We start from the raw sequence: 22,361 nt of genomic DNA, 5'->3' as shown, positions 1-22,361 counted from the left end.
TCTCACCAGTTTTCTGCACTGGGACCCTCATAAGACCACATGGCCCTCACTTGCACCCAGCCACATGTAGGTCCCAGCAACTACTTGACTGGGGGGAAGCACATGGAGGGAGTTGGTAGTGGAGATAAGAGCCAAGTTCTGAGCACCATGTTCCCAGAATCCCTTCCCACCCCCTGCCTTCTGTGATCCAGCCAGTAACTCCTGATTGCCAGCATGCAACTCAATCTGGCCCCAAAGCTTGTGGCACTATTTACAATAGCCAAGACATGGAAGCAACCTAAATGTCCATCGGCAGATGAATGGATAAAGAAGATGTGGTATATCTATACACAGTGGAATATTACTCAGCCATAAAAAAGAATGAAATAATGCCAGTTGCAGCAACATGGATGGACCCAGAGATTATCATACTGTCAGAGCAAGATAGATATCATATGATATCACTTATACAAGAAATCTAAAAAATAATAATAATAATACAAATGAACTTATTTACAAAAAAGAACTAGATTCAGACATAGAAACTTATAATTACCAAAGGGGATAGCGGTGGTGGGGGGGAGAGAGAGAAATTAGGAGATTGGGATTAACATATACACACAACTGTATATAAAACAGATAACTAACAAGGACCTACTGTATAGCACAGGGAACTATACTCAATATCTTATAATAACCTATAATGGAAAAGAATCTAAAAAAGAATAGATTTTATATATATATATATATATATATATATATATATATATATATATATATATATATAATCACTGAATCATTTTACTATACACCTGAAACTAACACAACATTGTAAATCAACTATATTTCAATAAAAAATTTTTTTAAAACTAGGTACAATAAAAGCATTAAAAAAAAAAAAAAGCTTGTGAACTGCATTGTGAATGACTTCTATAGGGACTCACCAACCACAGAAACCAAATACAGGGCCCTGATTGTTTAGCATCTATGGATAAAGTCTCTAGATGTTGCCTGGAATGGATCTGGGTAAAGGTAGATGGCTCCTCCTTGAGTTAACTGTGCCTAACAAACATTCAGAAAATAAACTCAAGAAGATCCCATAGCCTAAGCTCAATAAAACAAGATTGTTTCACAGACCAGGAATGGACAAACTAGCTCTCCGGCTCAGAAGGTCTCCTTGTCTCTCAATTAGCTTTTGCCTTTGTTTTCACTATGAACATTTCATCATATTACTAGAAGAGATTTAGATAAAGTATATTTGAATAAAAGAGATCGCTCTTCTTCTGAAGCCACGGAATGGCAGGGCTGAGTTATAATGGGCAAGCCTTGCAAGAAACAGAAAATAAATTCTTATGGATAGAATGGGGTTTTATTTACCCTTGTTACCTTATTTGCACTTAATTCCTTCTGAGTAATCTTGCATGCACAGAAAAAAGGGCAAGGCTTTGAGAGTAGGGATCACAGGAGCGCAGGGTGTAAACTTAAGGAAGGCAGTGATTCAGCCTTTTCAGCAAGTACTGAGACAGACAGACACTCAGCAAAGGGAGGGTGCTGGATTGAGTCCACATGGGCAAAAAGGAGGATCAACATCAGCGGCTTCATAATGTGGTTTCACTGTGAGAACCAAACTGGTTTAGAATCAGGCAGACTTAAGGAATTCAGTGCAATTCAGGTTACACGCAGCAGTTCCACTTCTTATGGGGACGTGCCTGCTGATGGGAGATTAGCCCTCAGCCAAAGGAAAAATAAAAAGCGTGGAGGAACTGGTCAAACAAGATCAAGCGTTACATTACTTGTTTTGCTGCACGGTGTGGAGTAGCTGGGGCTGGATGAAGCAGGTCCCCACGACATGATCACATGATGTACCTTTACAACATCAGGATAATTCACAGTCCAACAGATTGAAGATTAAACTCCTCTACCAAACACATTTGTGTGTCCAGTGTCTCTGAAAGTCCATGACTTCAGGATCATCAATGAGACATAAAGGCTGAGATCTAAAACATGTAGCTGAACAGAAACACGTCCAATTTGGTTCCCAAGCAGACAAGAAAACGAGGCTTACTTTCAGAGTCAGAAGTCAATTCACCTGACTTTCATTTCCCCCAATCAACCAGCAGATTTCACAAAACAACAAACCCCCTTCCTAAAATATTTGAACTTTTGGCTCTTTCCTGAGGTTTCATGGAATTCTGCATGTCGTGTGTGCCACTACCCACCTCCCCCCATCGCGCCCCCATGAGATATACAGAGTAGAATCCTCTACCAGGTTCTTGGCTCCTTTAATATCTTCTCCAGAGACCTGGTAGGACCGCTATCAAGTGAGGAGAAGCTGCAGACTTCCTGACTCTGGATTTCTGGCTCCTTGTAAAAAGCCATTGTATTCCCTCTGCTCTCCTTGGCTTTGATTCCCTGGCCATGCTGGTGTCTTAAGGCAGGCTGGCTAAAGCATCCAATGCTTAGTAAGGGGCCTCCTGTTGAACAGCTGTTAGTCATCAGGCATCGATGAGACATCTTTCTCCCTTAGTTCCACCTTTTAAAAAACTTCACAAGAAGCCTTGACCCAGAGTAAACACATCTATACATACATAAAGTATTTTATCTCATACAATGATGTTTGGCCCTAACTGCACATTACTTCCACCTGAGAAGGCTTTTGTACATTCCCGTGCCTGCGCCCCACCCTGGACCAATTAAAGAGAACATGTGAGGGTGGGGTACAGCAACGTTATTTGTTAGAAGCTCTCCAGATGATTTTTCATATGCAGCCAGGGTTGAGAACAACAGATCTAATCTAAGACCCCACCTATACAAGTCACATCCCAATTGCAAAGTTGTGTTTTTAAAAGTGCTGAAATATAATATATGCACATTCTGTGGTTGTGGTTATTTTCAATTTCTTAGACAGATTTCAATCTTTGAAGTGAGGTACATAACCTGCACCTGCGTAGAAGCGTATAGTAGCTTCCAACAGAAGAGCTCTAGATAACTGCCAACAGAAGAGTCAGTAGAGATGTATCATTTAGGAACAGGTTTGGCTTCAGGTAATTCAACGTCTGACTAATATACTGCCGTAAAGAAATAGGGATTCATTTGTCTCATAAACAAGAAGTCTGGAAGTGAGCAGTGCAGAGTTGGCGCAATGGCTCCACAACGACAGGAGAGACTCATGCCCTTTGTATATTCCTGCTCTATAGATAAGGCTGCCAGATTTAACAACAACAACAAACGCCACCCAGCTGAATTTGAATTTCAGACACACGGCACATCAATTCAGTATAAGTATGTCCATACAATCTTTGGAACACACTTACTGTAGCAAAGAGTCTGACTCCATTTTTGATGTTTGACTAATGAATGACAGTTTTCAAGCCCCATCAATGTCTCCTTCTCTTCTGCCCACGCCTGAGCGAGCTAATAAGAACGGCTGCTCCCTCCTTCGGTACCAGCCAGAAGGTCAAACAACGCAAGCTCAGCCCCTTCCCCTCAGCTCCAGCCCCCCTCACCACAAAACCCCAAGGCAGCTGCCCCTCCCTGCTCTCTCAAGTCATTTTTGGGTCTGCTGGGGAAGCTGTCCCCTGATGTCCCCAGAAACCCTCACTATGTGAGTCGGAAATCTTTCCTACTCTCTCGGTATGTGTATGACGTCAACAGTCTCAACATCGGAATCAAATTTGGGATAGGGATTCATCCATTTCTGGGGGTGACCACAACAGGAGAAAAGGCTACAACACTTTCACTAAAAAATTGTTTGTTGGGACTTCCCTGGCGGTCCAGTGGTTAGGACCCGGTGCTTTCACTGCTGAGGGCACAGGTACGATCCCTGGTTGGGCCACGCGGCGGCCAAAAAAAAAAGATTGTTTGTTGATTATCTGAAATTCAAATATAACTGGGCTGACTGTATTTTATCTGGCAACTCCATCCATGGGCCTTCATCTTCATGCTTATTTCCTCAGAGTCACAGATAGGCATTATACCTTCAGGTCTCAAAGCCATGTTCCAAGCAGGAAGAAGCAACAGTTTTCCTTTTGGTGAGACTTGTTTTTTCCTTCAGGAAGGGACGCTCTCATCAGGTGCTTCTGGCTGCATCTCGTTATGTGGAACTTTCTCATGTGGGTATGCTTGCCACAAGAGAGCCTAGAAAATTGAGTATTTCAACCTTTCATAGCAGGAAGAATAAAGGGTTATACCTGACTTTTGGAAGATAAACCCCCAACTCCTACAAGGAAGTAGGGAACGGGTATACTATCTTTGAAATACCTTCACTTACCCAATACCTTCTCCTGACCGATTCAGGAGAGGCCAACCTATACCAGCCACCGACATGGTCTGCAAATACCAGCAGGGCAAGCAGTGACCAGGCTGATAAGAAATGTTGCTGAGACCAGAGGTGCCAGGGGACATTGCTCCAATCCAAGCAGCCCTCCCATTCACGTCACCACCTCGAGGTCACCTTGCCAGGGCTGATAGTTGCCGTCTGCATCAGAGCGGCTGGATGGATTATTGGCATCAGCATCCATTCTGATTGGTCTGTACCTGTACCAAATCAGTTGGTAAATATTTTGAATATCACCCCCAGATAAAGCCACCCTTCTCTCTTCTATGCCCAGATGCTACCTTGGCAGAAACAGAGGGAAAGGCAAAATCTGAGAGACAACCCACTTCACCCACAGAGAATATTTTCGTTTTTGTCCTGGACTAAAGTTACAAGATTGAGCTAAATTGAGTTTTCCCAGCAAGTAGGGACACCCGAGGAAAATAGGAAAATTATAGACAAAATAAAGTATCTGCAGGTTGCTTGTACATCTGGCAGTAGTGTGAGGAAATTTCCATCCTTGCTGCAGACATAAGGATTATCCACTTCCTCTATTAAATATTGATGTGTCTATATGGATTTATATTTCTCTGTAGATTTATTCAGGTATCTTTTTTTTTCTATTAATCTGATATCAATCCCTAACATAATGTATTTTTCTCTATGTAAATAGGGAAAGGGAGATATAGAAAATTTATGTGTAAGTCGAATTGTTCTGGAAAAAGTAAGATTTCTTCCAAAAAGAAGAATGGATGACCACCTGAGGTTATACACTACAACCAGAAGGAAAAATGATCCACCATCGTGTGGAAAAGCAATGGATTGGCCCAGAATCCCAAGATGAGAGCTGCTTACCAGACTGGTCCCCCACCTCTGGAAGACGAAGCCTCTGGATAATTCCACTGCTTTTATTTCATTGGGTTATCCCATGAGTATTTATTTAGCTTAACTCTGTGTCAGGCCCTAGTCGAGGACCTGGGGATACAGCGGTGAACAAAACAGACAAAAATGCCTGACCTCATGCACGTTACAGTTTCAAGGGTAGGGAGACAGAAAATAGACAGAATAAATAAAAGTAAATTTTTTTTTTTTATATAGTGTTAAGAGCTATAGAGAAAAATTATACAGTAAAGGGAGACAGGGAAAGTCCATGGTGGGGTTATCATTTTAAATAGGGTGATTCAAGAAAGCCTCACAGAGAGGGTGACATTTGAGCAAGAACCTTGAGGAGATGAGGAAGCAAGCCATGTAGATATCCAGGAGAAGCACTCCTGGTAAAGGGAACGGCAGGTGCAAAGGCCCTGAGATGAGGAGTGCCTGGGACATGCGAGGGGCGGCATGGCGAACAGGGGAGTAGCAGGAGACGTGGTCAGTGTGTGCATGGGCACAAGTGACAGAAGGAAACAGTGCACTGCTTCAATCCAAGCCGATTCTTCACCTGCACTTTCAGCTTTCCCAGACAGCTTATCATACAGGAAGTCACCAAACCCGCCACTACTGTCACTAAAGGAAGGCACCTCATAGGACTTTTCAGCTTTTTCTTAAGATCCTCATATATTGCTAAGGCTCTCTCTTTAATTGTGAGAAAGTTTACCCCAGATCACTTCAAAACATTAAAGTGCTGGAGAAAACTGAACCTGGCCCAACTGGTACTTAATACTGACAAACCCCCAATTTACCAATTATGTTTGAGCTAATCTGCGTTAAGGAAGTAGGGATCAGAGCCGAACAGCTCCAAGTTGTTACTAGTGAAGATGGTGGACCGCATGTTAAATGGCCAGAAAGCAAGAGAGTAATTGGGAAGAGAAGAATGGTGGACATTTGTTGATTATCATTCCTGCGTCTATTACTCACTGCCCCCCTGCCCTCCCCAGAGCTCTCAGTTTCTATCTCCAAGTGGTTGCAGGTAAATGGATTTCATCCCTGGCTCTTTTGGGAACATGTGACCAAGGCTAAGCCAATCGAAGCATTCCATGCCCAAGCTGCAGAGACTTGTTCAGGGAGGCTTGTAGATCTGATCCAGTCAGAGAGAATATGAGAGTATCAGGACTCTGGTGGAGATGCTGGGACAAAGATGTTTCCTCCCTATGGATAATACGGTGTGTCAAGGTGAAGTATGTAAAAAATTAATAAAGAGAAATCTCAATGAAATAGAGTTGGGAGACCAGAAGCAGGAGCTCTCACGCCCTGAGATGACAGCAGAGCCCCACAGGAAGAAGAAAGACTCTTCTTTCCTGGCAAGGACTCAGCCAATGAAAAGCCACAGACTCTGTTTACTAGAGCCCTCCCAAGTTAATTTTCCCCTCTATAAAAACGTTCTCCTTCCCTTGCCATGCGGGAACTTGTACGTGGCTCATCATGCTTGCAGAATCTGAATTGCAATTCTCTGCTGATCCCAAGTAAACCCATCTGTGCTGGAGAAATATCTGGCCGTCTATTTATTTCAGGTCAACAGGTATGTGAGTATAGCAGCCGCTTTTCATCTGGGGGTGGAGAGGGGAAGAAAGGGAGGCAGCCTGAAGACCAAGAAATGGAGCTGGAACTATGATAACAGGGTGAATTTCTGCACCCCTGGACTTCACAGTCACCTGGTCCAATAATACGCTCTTCAACCTTGGCACTATTGACCTTGCGGGCTGGACAGTTCTTTGCTGCGAGGGATGTCCTGTGCATTGCAGGATGTTGAGCAGCTTCACTGGTCTCTGCCCACTAGATGCCAATAGCATCCCCTACAGTAGTGACAGTCAAAAATGCTAGTCTGAATTGGGTTTGGGGTTGGGGTGGGGGGTTCCTTCTTGTTTTGGAAGTGAAATGGAGCCTACAGAGAGATTTGATTTCATCTACTTTCTCTCTCTCCAACTGGCCAGATGTGGGAGCTCTGGGGGAGAAGAGAGGCTGAAATGCTCATCTGGGGTAGGACTCCACACAGGCTCGAGGAGCCGGTTGGTATCCAGCCCCTCTCTGCTGCCAAACATGGGAGCAGTTGAGACTCTACTCATCACACCTTGGTCCCCCGACAGGGGCAGAAGGCAGGTGGAAGGAGGACACCCAAAGCAGAACTGAAGAGCAGCCCTGACAACGTATGGAAAGTGGGCAGGGAGGTGGCTCTGAGGACGGATGTGCACACTGGCCAATCAGCCTACAGGACTGGCCCAAATGAAATCCTCATGGGGCTTCCTTTAAGGCAATGATAAGCATTTGATGGGTGTGGCCTAGCACATACAGACCTTTGCAAATTCAGAAACTCTGTTCAAAACAGGGGTTCTTAATTTTTTTAATGGTACGAATCACTTTGGAAGTCTAGTGAAACCTTTAAACCCCTTCTCGGCATAATGTTTTTAAATGAATAAAATAAAAATACACACAACTAATAAGGTAACCAGTTATACTGAAAGTTATCAAAATATTTTAAAAACATGTGTGCCTTAGTAACATGTCTTGTTTACTGACTTAAGTGACAAGATCTAGTGGCAGTCCTAAAAGCTGAGACTTTGAAGTAATGATGAATGCAAATTCTTTCTCAAGAAAGCTGAAACAACTCCCACATGATATGAAAATAACAGTTCTTTGCATTAAGACAAAGTCACAGACATTGCTAATATAAGGTACTGGGGTTTTGGGGGGGCAGGGGGTTGGTTGTTTTGAGGTTTTGTTTTGTTTTGTTTGCCTACATTTAGAATGACAGGAAATGCTAAATTTTAGTTAAAGGCTAGTAAAAACAAAGATGTGACTTTTCTTTTTTCCTTTCAAGTTCATGGATCTCTTTAATCTCAGGTCAAGATCCTTTTGTAACTAGATCAGTGGTTCCCGAGCAAGGGTGGCTTTACCCCGCAGGGAACATTTGGCAACGTTCTAGAGACATTTTTGGTTGTCACCACTAGGGGGAGTGGGGTGTGTTACTGGCATCTAGTGAGTAGAGGCCAGGGATGCTGCTAAAGATCCTACAATGCACAGCACATCCTTCCACAGCAAAGAATTATCCAGCCCGAAATGTCAATAGCACGGAGACTGAGAAGCCCTGAACTAGAGGAAGATTTTCTAAAGGGAGTTGGGAAGTCGGCCCCTGGCCCAAACCACATACCCAGTCCTTAGGAAGCCCCAGAAGAATATAACCCTCCACCCTCACTCTAGGTGCTGCTGTGTTTGGAAGATGCTTCCAAGGGAGCACAATTTGGGGCAGATACAAGGAAAGAGCAGAGGACAATACAGGCAAGGGAATAGGGTGAGTTATTAAAAGAACAGCAACCCACTGGTAAAAAGGCATTTGGACTTTGGCACTGTTTACAAAAAATGAACCTAAACATATGTTTTGGCTCTGAATTCCACCCCTAGGCATATACCTAACAGAAATGCATACACATTTTCACCAAAAGACATGTAGAACAATGTTCATAGCAGCATTCATCTTAATAGCCAAAAATTGGAAACAACCCAAATATCCATCAAGAGTAAAATAGATAATTTGTGATATAAATAAACAGTAGAAGACTATATGCAAATGAGAATGAATGAATACAACTATATGCAACACGGACGGATCAAACAAACGTACTAAGTAAAAGAAGCCAGGCACATAGTGTACAGACCATAGGATTCCATTTATAGAAAGTTCAAAAATACCTCATACTAATTCATGGTGTTAGAAATCAGGATACTGATTACTATTAGTTTAATGACTTAAATAGAAATGAGAATGGATTCTGAAATTCTAGAATGTAACCATTTCTTGATATGAGTTCTAGTTACACAGACATATTCACTTTGTGAAAATTAAGCCATATACATATGATTTGTGTACTTTTGTTTATGTATATGTGAGCAAAGGGTTAACAGCAGGCCTGTGCTCTTTTTCTCCCAGACCTAGACCTTCCTGGGAGGATTTTAGGTTTGTCTTCTCCCAGCATCAGTCCCCTAGATATGTCCCCAAGTTAAGACAGATTTGGAATGTTGGGTACCAAGGCCAGACATGTATTTTACACACTGTGAAATCTCTGATCTGTGAGACAGCACACGGGCTGGGAGACCCATCATCTGTAGGCCTACATGACGGGTGATAAACCCAGGGAGAAGCTTCTTTGTATGAAGATGAACCCCACACCCCATGGCCTCATCACCAGCAACTATATACAAGTCTCTAGGCAAGAGAGGAGGGGCCCAAGCATCGATGCACATGGAGAATTGTTGGCTTCCACTGAGACTGAAGGGCTGTGCATGCTCTTTCCTGTCCTGAATCCTTCTAAAAAGCTAAGCAAACTAAGAGCTGGATCAAACGCTACTGTGCCTTCTGAGTTTGATTGCCAGTCAAACCTGTTACCAATGCAATAGCGGGACAGTGTATTGTACTTCAATAAAAAGTTTACTAAAGAAAAAAATTCCTTCGGCTATTCTTGCCAACCTATTATTCACACTGATCATATCTTCTGCTTGGCCTCCAAATTCCTTCCATTTTTCTGAGCTTCTCCTCTCTCCTCTGACCTCCTGTCTTCTCCTTTTAGGACTCTCACCCACAACCAACCCTTAAACTTCCTGTTCATTTCTAACACAGAGCTGATTAAGTATTGTACTATCTCACCCCAAACTAGTTAAGCTACCCACAGAGAGCCCACATCAATAACTCATATTGAGATTCATCGCAAAACATAGTTCTCTTCCAGGAGAAATCGTGTGACTACTTCTTAAAGAATTTTTTTCTTTTGCTAGACAGAGAATGCTGAATCTCTGTCCATAGACATTCCAAATTCACACATAATCTGGAGTCTCAGTTACCTATGTGACAATCCAGTTGTTCCTTTCCTAATTTGGTGTCTCAAACTTTCCTGACTTGTTAAAACGAATAGAATTTGCTTGCCAACACCAATATATGCTCTTAGAAGTGCCAGCTGCTGCCATATGATCCCCAGGCATAAGTCTGCTCTGTACTGTCTCCCTGCATTGCATCTATAGGGGTGGTAGATGCCCTGTGTTTTCAGTGTTTGGGTTTGGTTTTTTTTTTTTTTTTTTGGAGGGGGGAGTGGGGACTTCTAAGCTTAGCAAAACCTGAGAAAGACATCTTCCTGCACGTATTGATACTTCTTTATTTCCTATGTCATAATATTAACCTCGCCTCCCTTGTCTTTTGCTATTAAATAGTCTCATGCCTTCTGGAGCTAGGCTTTCACATATCTGACTTGAACTAAGGTCTCAGTAGTAGGAGCCCTCTGTCTCACCTCCCCATAGCAGGAATCATTAGGAGAAGGGAGATGATAGTTTCAGAAACAGCACAGTATCTCAAAGATTTCTGAGACCACCACTTGCATGATCAAGATTGATAATTCTTGTGTCTGATGCTCACTATTTCAATGCACACTGATTGAGTACCACTGATAGTCAAAGATGTCATTCCTGGAGTGGGGAAATATGATTTAAAAGTCACAACTACTGACAGCCAACATCTTAGAATCTCATGAGAATCATAAAACACGTTCCCCCAGAACCATGATGCAGGGTGGGACAATCCACAAATAACAGGTTCCCATTGTTAAACCTAATGGTAACGACTCCAGCTTTCTGCAGCACCCTTTTCCCTATGTACTTCCAAAGCACTCAGGATGACAAAGATCAATTTCCAATCATTCCTACAAATGGTACATGAAAAATTAAGATTTAATTGTGATTCCTGGTTCTTTCATCTTGAATCCAATACCCTGGACTTCAGAAATAATGGAACTTGGTGTAATATTTGAATATCTTGTTTTTGCCTCCTCTTGTTCTTTTTTTTTTAAAATTTATTTATTATATTTATTTTTTATTTTTGGCTGCGTTGGGTTTTCGTTGCTGCGCACGGGCTTTCTCTAGCTGCAGTGAGCGGGGGCTCCTCTTCGTTGCGGTGCACAGCCTTCTCATTGTGGTGGCTTCTCTTGTTGCAGAGCACGGGCTCTAGGCGTGCGGGCTTCAGTAGTTGTGGCTCGCAGGCTCTAGAGCGCAGACTCAGTAGTTGTGGCGCACAGGCTTAGTTGCTCTGCGGCATGTGGGATCTTCCCGGACCAGGACTCGAACCCGTGTCCCCTGCATTGGCAGGTGGATTCCCAACCACTGTGCTACCAGGGAAGCCCTCCCCTTGTTCTTGTGCAAAAAGAAAGTCCTCTTCTAGAAAAGGTACTGGAGGTACTTCCTACGACAAAATGAGGCTTCTTCAATTGTCCAAGTTCACATGTACAAAGTGTGAAATCTCAGAATTGAGATTCGGGTTCTGAATTGTCCTGGACAATGGATCTCACTAGAAATAGAATCATCACCAGGACCTGTTCAAAGAAGAACTTTCTCCTATAACAGTATTCAATACTGGAACACCGGAAACTGTCTCCAAAATAATCAGATCTGTGCAAAAATAATTTGTTAAATAACATAGGGAAGATTATGAAAGACAGTTCCAGAATGCCCACATTCATGTGGTTTGTAAAGGTGCGTTTTTCATAAAGATCTGTACAGTTCAAAAGCATGAGATTCTGCAGGGGTGGCTCCTTTATTCCAGGAGCGGGCAGAATTTATTTTCATCTTCCATGCATGGGCCACCAAAATAAAGGATGTTCCTCCTCTTCAGTCTTTTCCTCGGTAAAGGATCAGGTTCTCAGGTATGCTCAGGGGCTCTCTGGGCACTTCTTGTGAACAGCAGCCATCATAAAGACCACTATGGAGCATTTTTCCCTTCTTCACATATGGGACATGAAGAATATTACAGAAAAATCCGAGTTTAGAAGTCACTGTTAAACACACGTAGAAAAATTATTGTCAGAATACTCTTAAGCTTTAAAAAGTTGGAAAAGCCTGTGATCTTTGAACTGTTTCCAGGAGTCAGCGACTCTAAAGGAAGATATTCACCATCAGTGACCCCACCCAGGGTTTCCTTTTGTGACCATCGTGCACCACGATCCTCGGGGTTGGCATTCTCTTCAGGTCACCAGGTTTCTGCAATCTCTGTGAGAACCTGCAGCAGCTCAGCAAACGTCGGGCGGCCTTTAGGTTTCTGGAAAAGGGAAGTAGAGGTGGTCAGCTCAGCTTAACACCCACTCAGACACCAGCTCTGGAACTTGCTGGCAGGACCTGGATCCGGGCTGGCTCACCACAAATGGAAGAGAAAGATATCTTGGCTGATAGGCAGGACATGAATGGCAGTTGAGTGAGGCATGCGTGAGAAAATATAAGGGTAGAGAGCACTCCAAAAGTAAAATAGCTAGAGCTGCAAACACTAGCCACATGTGGCTATTTAAATTCAAATTACTTAAAAGAGGATACATTTTAAAATTCAGTTCTCAGTCACACTTAGCCACTTCTCAATTCTTCAATAGCCAGGTGTGGCTACCATATTGGATAGTGCAGACATAGCACATTTCCATCATCACAGAAAGTTCCATTGGACAGTACTGCCCTAGAGATCTATTTGGATGACTTGATACACAGAGTAAAGGAAGAGCTGGGAGAGAGGGGCCTCTAGAGCCCCAAGCCCCCAAGCTCAGCCCCAATTATTCACTACACCTGACCCCCTGTAGAAAGATGGATTTTAGTCAAAAAGCAAAAGGCATGTTTTCATGAGGGACTTTGCAGGTCTTGGAGCACAGACTGTGCTGTCTTAAGGCTCAGTCAACAAAATCTCCAGCCATGAAACCAAGGATTGGAGCCTTTTTCCTACTTCACAGTGGGATGCGGTTTGACTTTGGCTCCAAGAAGAATCTCCACGGCATCTTTGAAATCCATGGGAAATAGAACTATTCATGGTAGCCACATTCTCACAGACGTCCCTGGCAGCAGGGTTAGCGGGGAGACACCACCCTTAGTGGCTTGTAAACAGAAGGCATCAATAAAAGGAGAGAGCAAGAAACAACCTAAATGTCCATCGACAGACGAATGGATAAAGAAGATGTGGTACATATATACAATGGAATACTACTCAGCCATAAAAAAGAATGAAATAATGTCATTTGCAGCAACATGGATGGACCTAGAGATTATCATACTAAGTGAAGTAAGTCAGAAAAAGAAAGACAAATACCATATGATATCACTTATATGTGGGATCTAAAATATGACACAGATGAGCTTATTTATGAAACAGAAACAGACTCACAGGCATAGAGAACAGACTTGTAGTTGCCAAGGGGGAAGGGGGTGGCGGAGGGATGGAGTGGGAGTTTGGCAGATGCAAACTATTATATATAGAATGGATAAACAACAAGGTCCTACTGTATAGCACAAGGAATTATATTCAATATCCTGTGATAAGCCATAATGGAAAAGAACATGAAAAAGAATGTATATATATGTATAATGGAATCACTTTGCTGTACAGCAGAAATTAACACAACGTAAATCAACTATACTTCAATAAAATAAATTTTTAAAAAATAAAATAAATAAAATTTAAAAATTAAAGGACAGCAGAAGGATATGTGAGCACACATGAGAGTCCTCCTTGAGACTTCAAGAATAAATAGTGGAGCTTTTTGCTGGTGCTGAGGTTGTGCAGGTAGTAAAGCCTATGAAACAAGTGTATCACTGCTAACATAATCACATTTGAATCTAGAGGTGCATAAGCGCCTCGTTTACTTCGTCCTCTCGTCAGCATCTTATTTACTCCTTTCTCTGTCTCCTCTCCACAGATATGTAAAATCTCAATAAGTATTATATTGTATGTGCATGTACAAGTATATTGCTTAATATACAATATATATTCCTAAGCTATTTACATTGTTATTGCAAAGATGCTCTTAAGACATCTGTTTGCTACTAACAGCTTACTTAATATTTTTTATGTCTTTCAAGATTCCTTGCAGAACAGTTAATCATATGCAAAGTATTTTCATACACTGGGGATCTTTATAAAATTAATACTTCTCTGGAATGGAAACAACCATGTCACTCTTGAAATATTGAATTTTTTTAGTGTTTGTGAATTGGGAGTCAAGTGATTTCTTTTTCAGCCAGGAGGAAATCCTCATCCAGCTGTAGTTTTTTCTGGGCTGAATCAGTCAGCTGGAAAGAGAGAACTGTCAGAATCACAGAGGGGTCTGATGAAGGGGAGGGGTGTGTTGAGTGAGTGCCCAGAAAAGACAGAGATGGGATATAAACCCTCTGGCTTTATTTTCAAGCTTGGCATTTCAAGTAAAAGAGAAATTGGCCTCCCAGGAGATAATTTTCCCAGTAGAAGTTCCTGGCACACTTTCTGCCTTCATTTCTATTCTCGTTTAATCTCTCTATCAGGAGTCTTGAGTGCCATAGGAGAGATGAAACCCATTACTTTTAGCCTTGGAAAAGCAAGACAAATTAGAGTGAAGTAAATACAAACACCATCCTTCTCTTTCAATGTGGAAATTGAACAAGCCTGATTCTACCCTTAGTTTCCACCCAGCAGTTCTTAAAAGGAGTAAAACGTCGCATCACTAAGGCTTTATAACATTGAGAGTTTCTGCAGGAACCAACTTCAGCAAGATAAGACTTAGAAAATGCACTGAGTTTCCTCAGATGAAAGGCCATTGTTAAAAACAAAATGGATTAATGATTTTGTAGTGGAAGTACTTCTTCTGGCTCTCAGGGGTCATTACCGAGAAATAGACACCTTTTCCTGCCATGACGAAGTCCTGGAGTAATGTGGGTGATAACCAGATCTACTCTCAGATGGTGGAACTGCCAACCTTTGCAGGAAAGCAAGGGACACTCACCTCATGCCAGCAGCTGTACATGACTTCATATATGGAAATCGGTGCCAGGTGAGGTCGGTACAGCCTGAAGCCTTTAGAAATTGCTTCCACAACTTGCAAATTTGACTTATTTTCAAAAGGCATTTTTCCTTCTGTAAAGACTTCCCACATCAAAACTCCTGCAAATAAAATGCATGAAAATAAGAGGTTAGAGAAATGGTTACTTGGAACTGAAACAGATGTTTCAAATTACAACCCATTATTTTCCTCCTGCAGTCATTGAGTTACAATCATCCAGAATGACAGCAGTTCTATCTAGGAAGCAGACCCTGTGCATCTTACTTTTTGAAGAGGCCTATGAACTGAATATATTCCAAGTGAAAACAATGCCTTTCCTTTTCCATTGGTCATGACTGCCTCCTTATTGGAAGAAGAATGCTGGCAGCATCTTCATTTCAAAGTACTGCTCATGTCTCCACACCCTGAAATCAGTGAAACTTTGCCATTCCATAGAAAATGACAGAATTGTGTGATCCCCTGCTGCCTGCTAAAGCCAAGAGTTTACCAGCCAGTAGATGGCATGCGTTCCCATCTTCCCACTGAAAGACTGCTGGGTAGAGTCCCAGAAAATCTGGCAGGGGCTCTGTTTATAAGCAGGTGTTCAAAAATCATTGATTGATTGATGAAACTCCTTCAAGGCTCCCAATTTGAGTTCATTTAATTATTCACTTATTCTACAAATATGTATTAGGTATTGATCAGAGGCCACGCCTATGCTAGAGCCAGAGGATTCTTAGACTGAAACCAGTCTATGTGCTCAAGAAGCTCACTGTACAGTGATGAAGAAAGACAAGTGGTCAAGTAAAACTCAAGGAGTTCTAAATGTTCTACAACCACCTGATGAGATCCTTGTGTTGCTATCCACTGGTCTCACAACTTAACTGCTCTCCAGTAGAGCTTATAATGTCACCTGCCAAGACTACCACATGTCAGTGGAGAGCTAATGAGATCAATACAAGCTTAACCTTATTGTGGGCAATAATATTCACACCCTTTGAGGGTGCAGATGTCTCTCCAAAGCCAAGAAGCCACCCAGAAAGGTACAGGTGAAAGAGAATAGATTATTATACATTTGTTGCCATTTTTTGAAAGTCAACTCAAAGAACAAACTCCATGGGACAGAGGTCCACAGTATCTCTTTTTCAATGAAGAACATTACCCAATATAAACAGCAATTGCTAGATCCCAAGGAAGCCTATGTCTAATTTCACAAAATAGGAAGGTGATAATGTAAATGAGATGGCATCACTCAAAGTCAGACAATGAAGTTTATTAATTACACTCAAGGTTCAATGATGCCATAAGATCAGTTTTTCTTGCAAGTCTCTGTGGTGTGGGAAAGTTGGCTGAGTTCGTTTTCTAGATCAGTAGACTCTGTTATGGTTTTACAGCAAGTGCTCACTGGGAAAGGAAAAGATCTAAAAGGCAAACTTAATGTAAGAAGGTGTATGACACCAGTTGCCAAAGACAGCCTGATGTATTTAGAACACCTAAGACAGAAACACAGTTATAAGAAGACCTTTAGCTACATCATATTAAGAAGTCAAAGTTAAAAGAGCAATCTCTATTTTATGAGAACCTACTGTATAGCACAGGGAACTCTACCCAGTGCTCTCTGGTGACCTAAATGAGAAGGAAATCCAAAAAAGAGGGGATATATGTATACATATAGCTGATTCACTTTGCTGTACAGTATAAACTAACACAATATGGTAAAGCAAATATACTCCAATAAAAAATAAATAAATAATTTTTTTCTTTTTAAAGAGCCATCTCGGGCTTCCCTGGTGGCGCAGTGGTTGAGAATCTGCCTGCCAATGCAGGGGACACGGGTTCGAGCCCTGGTCTGGGAAGATCCCACATGCCGCGGAGCAACTGGGCCCGTGAGCCACAATTACTGAGCCTGCGCGTCTGGAGCCTGTGCTCCCCAACAAGAGAGGCCGCGATAGTGAGAGGCCCGCGCACCGCGATGAAGAATGGCCCCCACTTGCCGCAACTAGAGAAAGCCTTCACACAGAAACGAAGACCCAACACAGCCATAAAAATAAATAAATAAATAAACCCAAAGTTTAAAAAAAAAAAAAGAGCAATCTCTATTTTATTAAATCAAGCTCCAACAAATGAACATCGAATTCACTCACCAAATGACCAGACATCAGATTTGCTGCTATACTTATTGAAATGGAAAACTTCAGGAGGGGACCACTTCACTGGGAACTTGGCTCCAGAAGAACTGATATATTCATCATCCAAAACGTACCTAGGGCCATGAGATTTCAGAGCACATTGTGTTAATTACCTCTAAGTTCAGTTTACTTCAAATCCTTTTAGTTAACTCTGATTTCTAAAATACAAAGTATTTTACCACAGAAAGGTTCAGTATACCTTCTCTTCTTGCTATCAAAGTGAGAAAGTAGCCCTTATAGAGTTTCCTCCTTAAACCAAGCCTCAATTGCATTTATTGTATTTGGATCTCAGAAAACCATAGCAATTCTTCAGTCTAAAACATGCCCCACTGATTAGTTATGATAAATTCTTAATTCTGCAAAGAAGCATGCTGAATGCACTAACAACCAAGGTTATTTTTTTAAAAAGATAAATATATGTGAAAGAATAAATTTGAAGTTTGATGCCTTATTTTCTTTCTATATACATATAATTTTTGCAGGACAGAGAAGGGGAAAAATAAAAGTATTTGAACGTAATACATTTGGCGTATAAAATCTCTAATGCCTTTATTCAAATGGAAATAAATCAGGAACAACTATCATCTCCTTTAAAAAAAATAACAACACAACAAAATTAAACCCTCTCTCTTTTTTGAAAATCATACACAGTAACATCCAAGTGTGGGAATCTGGAGAAAAGAGAGGATAGCTAACGTGTGCTATGTAGCTCCTTGAGTATGCAATATAGTATTTTTGAAATACTATATATATATATAGTATGCTATATATACTATATATATTCAATATAAAATTAATATATTTATTAATGCTTCCCCACACACCCACTTGTTTCCCACATACCTTACCTCACCGCACCTTTAAGTCTTTTATTGAGCCAGAGGTCATTCTACTAGAGGAAAGAATGAATAACAGAAAACAAAAGGAAAAGAGCCATTTTTTTTATAGCTTTTGAGTTTCAAAAGTCTAGACTTTCCAGAGAAGGAGAAGGACTGAGTTATGAACAAAATATCTGGGAGAATGGCTCATGAATACAAATGATATCTCACTACCACCACCATCCATTCTGCTACAAAAATATCCCTTGTGCTGGGGGTGTGGGAGAGATTCGAAAGAAAGGGAAGGAGTATTAGACACCATGGGGAGGCTGAGGTAGGGTCCTGTACCCGGCACCCTATGAGGGCTGCCCTGCTCACACTGCAGCGAAAGAAGACCCCGCTGCCCTACAGTCGGTTGGTGGGATTCAAGAGCAAAACAGAACCTGTGTCCTCTTTCCCAGGCCAAGCCCTGGGAAACACAGAAAGATTCCAGAGGACAAATGGCTATGGGTGTGCCAAGGCAGATGGGGCCTTAGCCACGTGGAGAGCTCTAGTCGTGGCGAATATCAGACATGAAGGAATCTTACAGGCAGAAATTCAAGATGAGTCAGCGGCCACCTGTGTGGATGGCCAGCCAAAGACAAAAGAGGAGGATGGCAGCTGTAAGGAAGCCAGTGTCAATGTGTGAAGGAATCTTACAGACAGAAATTCAAGATGAGTCAGCGGCCACCTGTGTGGATGGCCAGCCAAAGACAAAAGAGGAGGATGGCGGCTGTAAGGAAGCCAGTGTCAACGGATAACAACAGAGACCAGACAGGCCATCTCCAGTATGTGGCCCCATGAGACACACAGAATTTGGATTGTGACCCTGAAGAGCATCAGGGAGAAACCGTGAAATCACTGGGATGAAATTTCTAGCAACCTGAAGGAAAGGAGATGCAAAATGTAAACCGCACTGAGTTGCTGAAAATAAGGTCAGATGATCCACACTCTTGTGCTGTAGGCTTAGAGTCAGCTACTCCACTTGATAAGAGAAATGCATGATGACGACAGAAAAATCAGAGCTGAGAAAACAAATTTATTCTTTCTCTATTTCAGAAATATACATATACAAGGAAAGCTTTTTTCTTAACCTTATATATATGATAAGTAGACTGAGAAATTCTTTTGAATTTTAAGATATGACATAGCTTTATTAATAACCACCTGAAAGAAGATCAGAAGAATAGCCCACAGCCTCCGTTTCCCTCACAGCGAACACTGGTGCATGTCCTAAAGTTCAAAGTGGGTCAGCAGGCCATACAACCACATCAACACTGGCCCAGAGAAAGAAAAGTAAAGCCAAGAACATCTTCAATTTGTCTGTAGACTAATGTAAGATTCCCTCCCGTGAGTAAACAAACCAAAAAGAATATCATGTACCTTGTCATTCCAAAGTCCGAAATTTTTACTATACTTGTAGAACTGACCAAACAATTCCTCGCGGCCTATAGGGAGAAGGAAAGAACCCACGTGTGAATACAAAGTTTCTCTTTCCAGAGTTTCTACTCTCCTTTTCCTTAGTTTCTTTGGGCCCCAGCACTACCTCTCTGTGTGAACAGCCATGTTATTTCATGGTGATACCTATCGATGCTATATATGATTTAATGTATTTGCCCTCATGTGATGGATTTTAATGACTTTTCGAAGAAATGACAAAAAAATGAAAAGAAATTTTAACACTTTTCCTTTTTAAAATGTGTAATCTTTCTCAAGAAGTATCCTTGATAAGTATCAGGATTAACTCAATCTAAGAGATAATAAACTATGTATCTTGGTATAAAAAATAGTTTGTATTTAAAATTTTATCTTCATAAATAAAAAGAGGAAAGTCCAATATGCATGAAAAATAACAGATCGTCATTGTATATCTTTGGGATAGTCATTATATATAATTGCTAATAAAAACAAAGAAACTGTATTTTAAAACTTACATTTCATTGAACATAACTCTTTACAATATTTTCATATTTATTAAATTACCACAGTGAATTAAATACAGTACTATATAATTCAGAAACAATCTATTTGATGCCAAAACAATCCATTTTCAGTCAGCTTAGTCAGGAAAATCATTGACTTGGTTATTTAGCCTCATGTAGGCCAATGGTTTGATAGAATTTTTCTCTTTTGAGCTAATTTGTGGTTCAGTTAGTTCAAAAACAAAAGCAAAAAACTTGAAATGGAGAGCCAGAAGGAGCCAGTTTGGAAGATGTTGACAAGTGCCAGCAAATGATCTCAAAGCTAAACCACAAGGCAAACCCTCGACCGAGAAAAGATTCATAGTTGGCTAATATATTTTAAGTGGCATGTAGGTGGAGAAAACAGAACTCAAAGGAAAGCAATCAAGGAAGGAACCAAGACTAGGAGGGTCTGCAGGAAGCCACCTGGAGCAAATAGAATAACCAGAACTGTCACCTAACTGAATTTTGAATTCTAATCCTTATCAGGAAGGACAAACTGCAGAGACCAGGAAAGTGAGTTAGGTGGAATTGATACCAGAGCCATACATTCAAAAATGTGCTCAATGGCTACTATGGGCTGGACCCTGGGGAATGTGCCATGAGGCACGCAAAACAATGGTCGAGCATTGCTGTGCTTTTCTATGTGCCAGACACTGTGTTTTAAGTGCTTACACATATTAATTCATGTAATCCTCCCAACAAGTCCATATGTGGGAGGTGCTATAATTAATACCACTTTACTAGTTAACTACCTTACTCAAGCTCACATGGCTAGTAAGAAACAAAAGCGAGATTTCAACTAGCTCTTAAGCAGGGTTCTCGATCTTGACTGCACAGTGGACTCACCAGGGAAATTTTCCAAAAATGCTGAAGACTAGATTCTACCCGCAGAGATTCTGATTTCATTGGTCAGCGGTACGGGCTGGGTACTGTGATGTTTTTAAACCTCCCAGGTGATTCTAATGTACAGCTAAGTTTGAGAGCCATTGATTGGCAACTTGTATTCTCATGATGCTGAATTGCAGCTCAGAAGTCTACGCCTTGATGTCAAGGGGTTTAGAGTCTAATATTTGTGTAAACAACTATTATAGGATAGTAAATAATAAATGCTCTGACAGTTCTAAGTCATGTGTAGGGCAAGCAATGGTGTGCTAGGGCCAATGAAATTATGCCTCCTTTCTCTCCCCAAAATATTCCAGCCTGAACGATAAATAATATGGTCACCCTGGTGATGGCTGATGGAAGTTCAGGATTACCTCTAGATGACAGTATCAGGGATTTCTCAGAAATTCTCAAATTCTCATTGGATTTAATTTGGGAACTTAGAAATGAGACATGGAAGGACATAGAAGGAATAGTATGAATATCATGAATAAATATGGAGCAGATAGAAAATGTTTTTCAAGGGGAGGTAGCAAGGCAGGGAAGCAGAGCTATTTGCTTTGGGGGCAAGTCAAGCTTCAATCTTCTTTGTTTGGAGAGCTGTTCTGAGCATTATGCAACAGAATGGTTTAGCATTTTGACTCCTTCTCAATAATGCCAGTAGTGCTGCTGTGATACTGCAAGAACCTAACCACCTCCACCTGAGGCAGTTTCACCCCTGGGTGAGACCCACTGGGGTTCTTCAGCATTGTACCCAGCACCTGGCAGAGTGCGTGGCATATATAGGCACTCAATACATATTTGATTATTCGTTGAAAGAAAGAAAGATAGAAGGAAGAGAAGGAAGAAGAGAGGGGGAAGAGGAAAGAAAAGTAAATTAGTTTTAGTTAGTTGATTAGTGTGGTGATTAATTACTTCAAGGCATATTTAGAGTTAACACCTTACTTGGCTCCAGCATCAATGAGCAATTAAAAATAAAGCTACATTTCCCAACAGGTTACACAAATAGGAAAATGTTTAAAAATTAAGTCAAAGAATGCATTATTCAAAGTATTGAAAGTCCTAACTTATCATGTCCTTCTGAATACAAGTGTAATATATACATAATCAGCAAATTTGCACCGTACTTACTAAATCCCTGTGGATAAAGCAGTTCCTCTCCAGATACTCCATTCCTTCACAGATATCTTGACATGCACTCAGTAGCATCTCCTTCCTAAGTTTTCCTTTCCTCTCTCTGAGATAGTTAAGCAGGCAGCCATTTTCCATAAACTCCGTCACAATATAAAGGGGCTTCTGCTGTATACACACTCCATAAAGCTGAACGAGCCTTGAATGAGATAACTTCCTGTTGAAGAAAAACACAGACCCGAACCGTTTTTGCATTCTGAAGTGTTTGAAATCAACTGGTGATATTTACCAGCTCCATATAATGTTCATCATCAAGC

At 41.3% G+C, this 22,361-nt stretch overlaps 1 protein-coding gene across 1 annotated transcript in view; it reads right to left on the bottom strand.

The window, feature by feature from the left end:
* Nucleotides 1-9,500: 9,500 nt before the first annotated feature.
* The window catches only part of TXK (TXK tyrosine kinase), a 74,703-nt gene continuing 61,842 nt past the window's right edge, over nucleotides 9,501-22,361 (bottom strand). Inside the window, exons 11-15 of the mRNA XM_082390686.1 lie at nucleotides 22,045-22,261; nucleotides 19,451-19,515; nucleotides 17,166-17,284; nucleotides 14,986-15,143; nucleotides 9,501-12,296 (exon numbers count right to left, since the gene is read on the bottom strand). Of these exons, the coding sequence (XP_082246812.1) occupies nucleotides 12,228-12,296; nucleotides 14,986-15,143; nucleotides 17,166-17,284; nucleotides 19,451-19,515; nucleotides 22,045-22,261 (628 nt within the window). The 3' untranslated portion in view covers nucleotides 9,501-12,227. The remainder of the gene's footprint in view (nucleotides 12,297-14,985; nucleotides 15,144-17,165; nucleotides 17,285-19,450; nucleotides 19,516-22,044; nucleotides 22,262-22,361) is intronic.

Source organism: Balaenoptera borealis, assembly GCF_965194805.1.
Source record: "Balaenoptera borealis genome assembly, chromosome: 4".
Classification (NCBI taxonomy): domain Eukaryota; kingdom Metazoa; phylum Chordata; class Mammalia; order Artiodactyla; family Balaenopteridae; genus Balaenoptera; species Balaenoptera borealis.
This window is presented reverse-complemented; position numbering and strand designations above follow the sequence as displayed.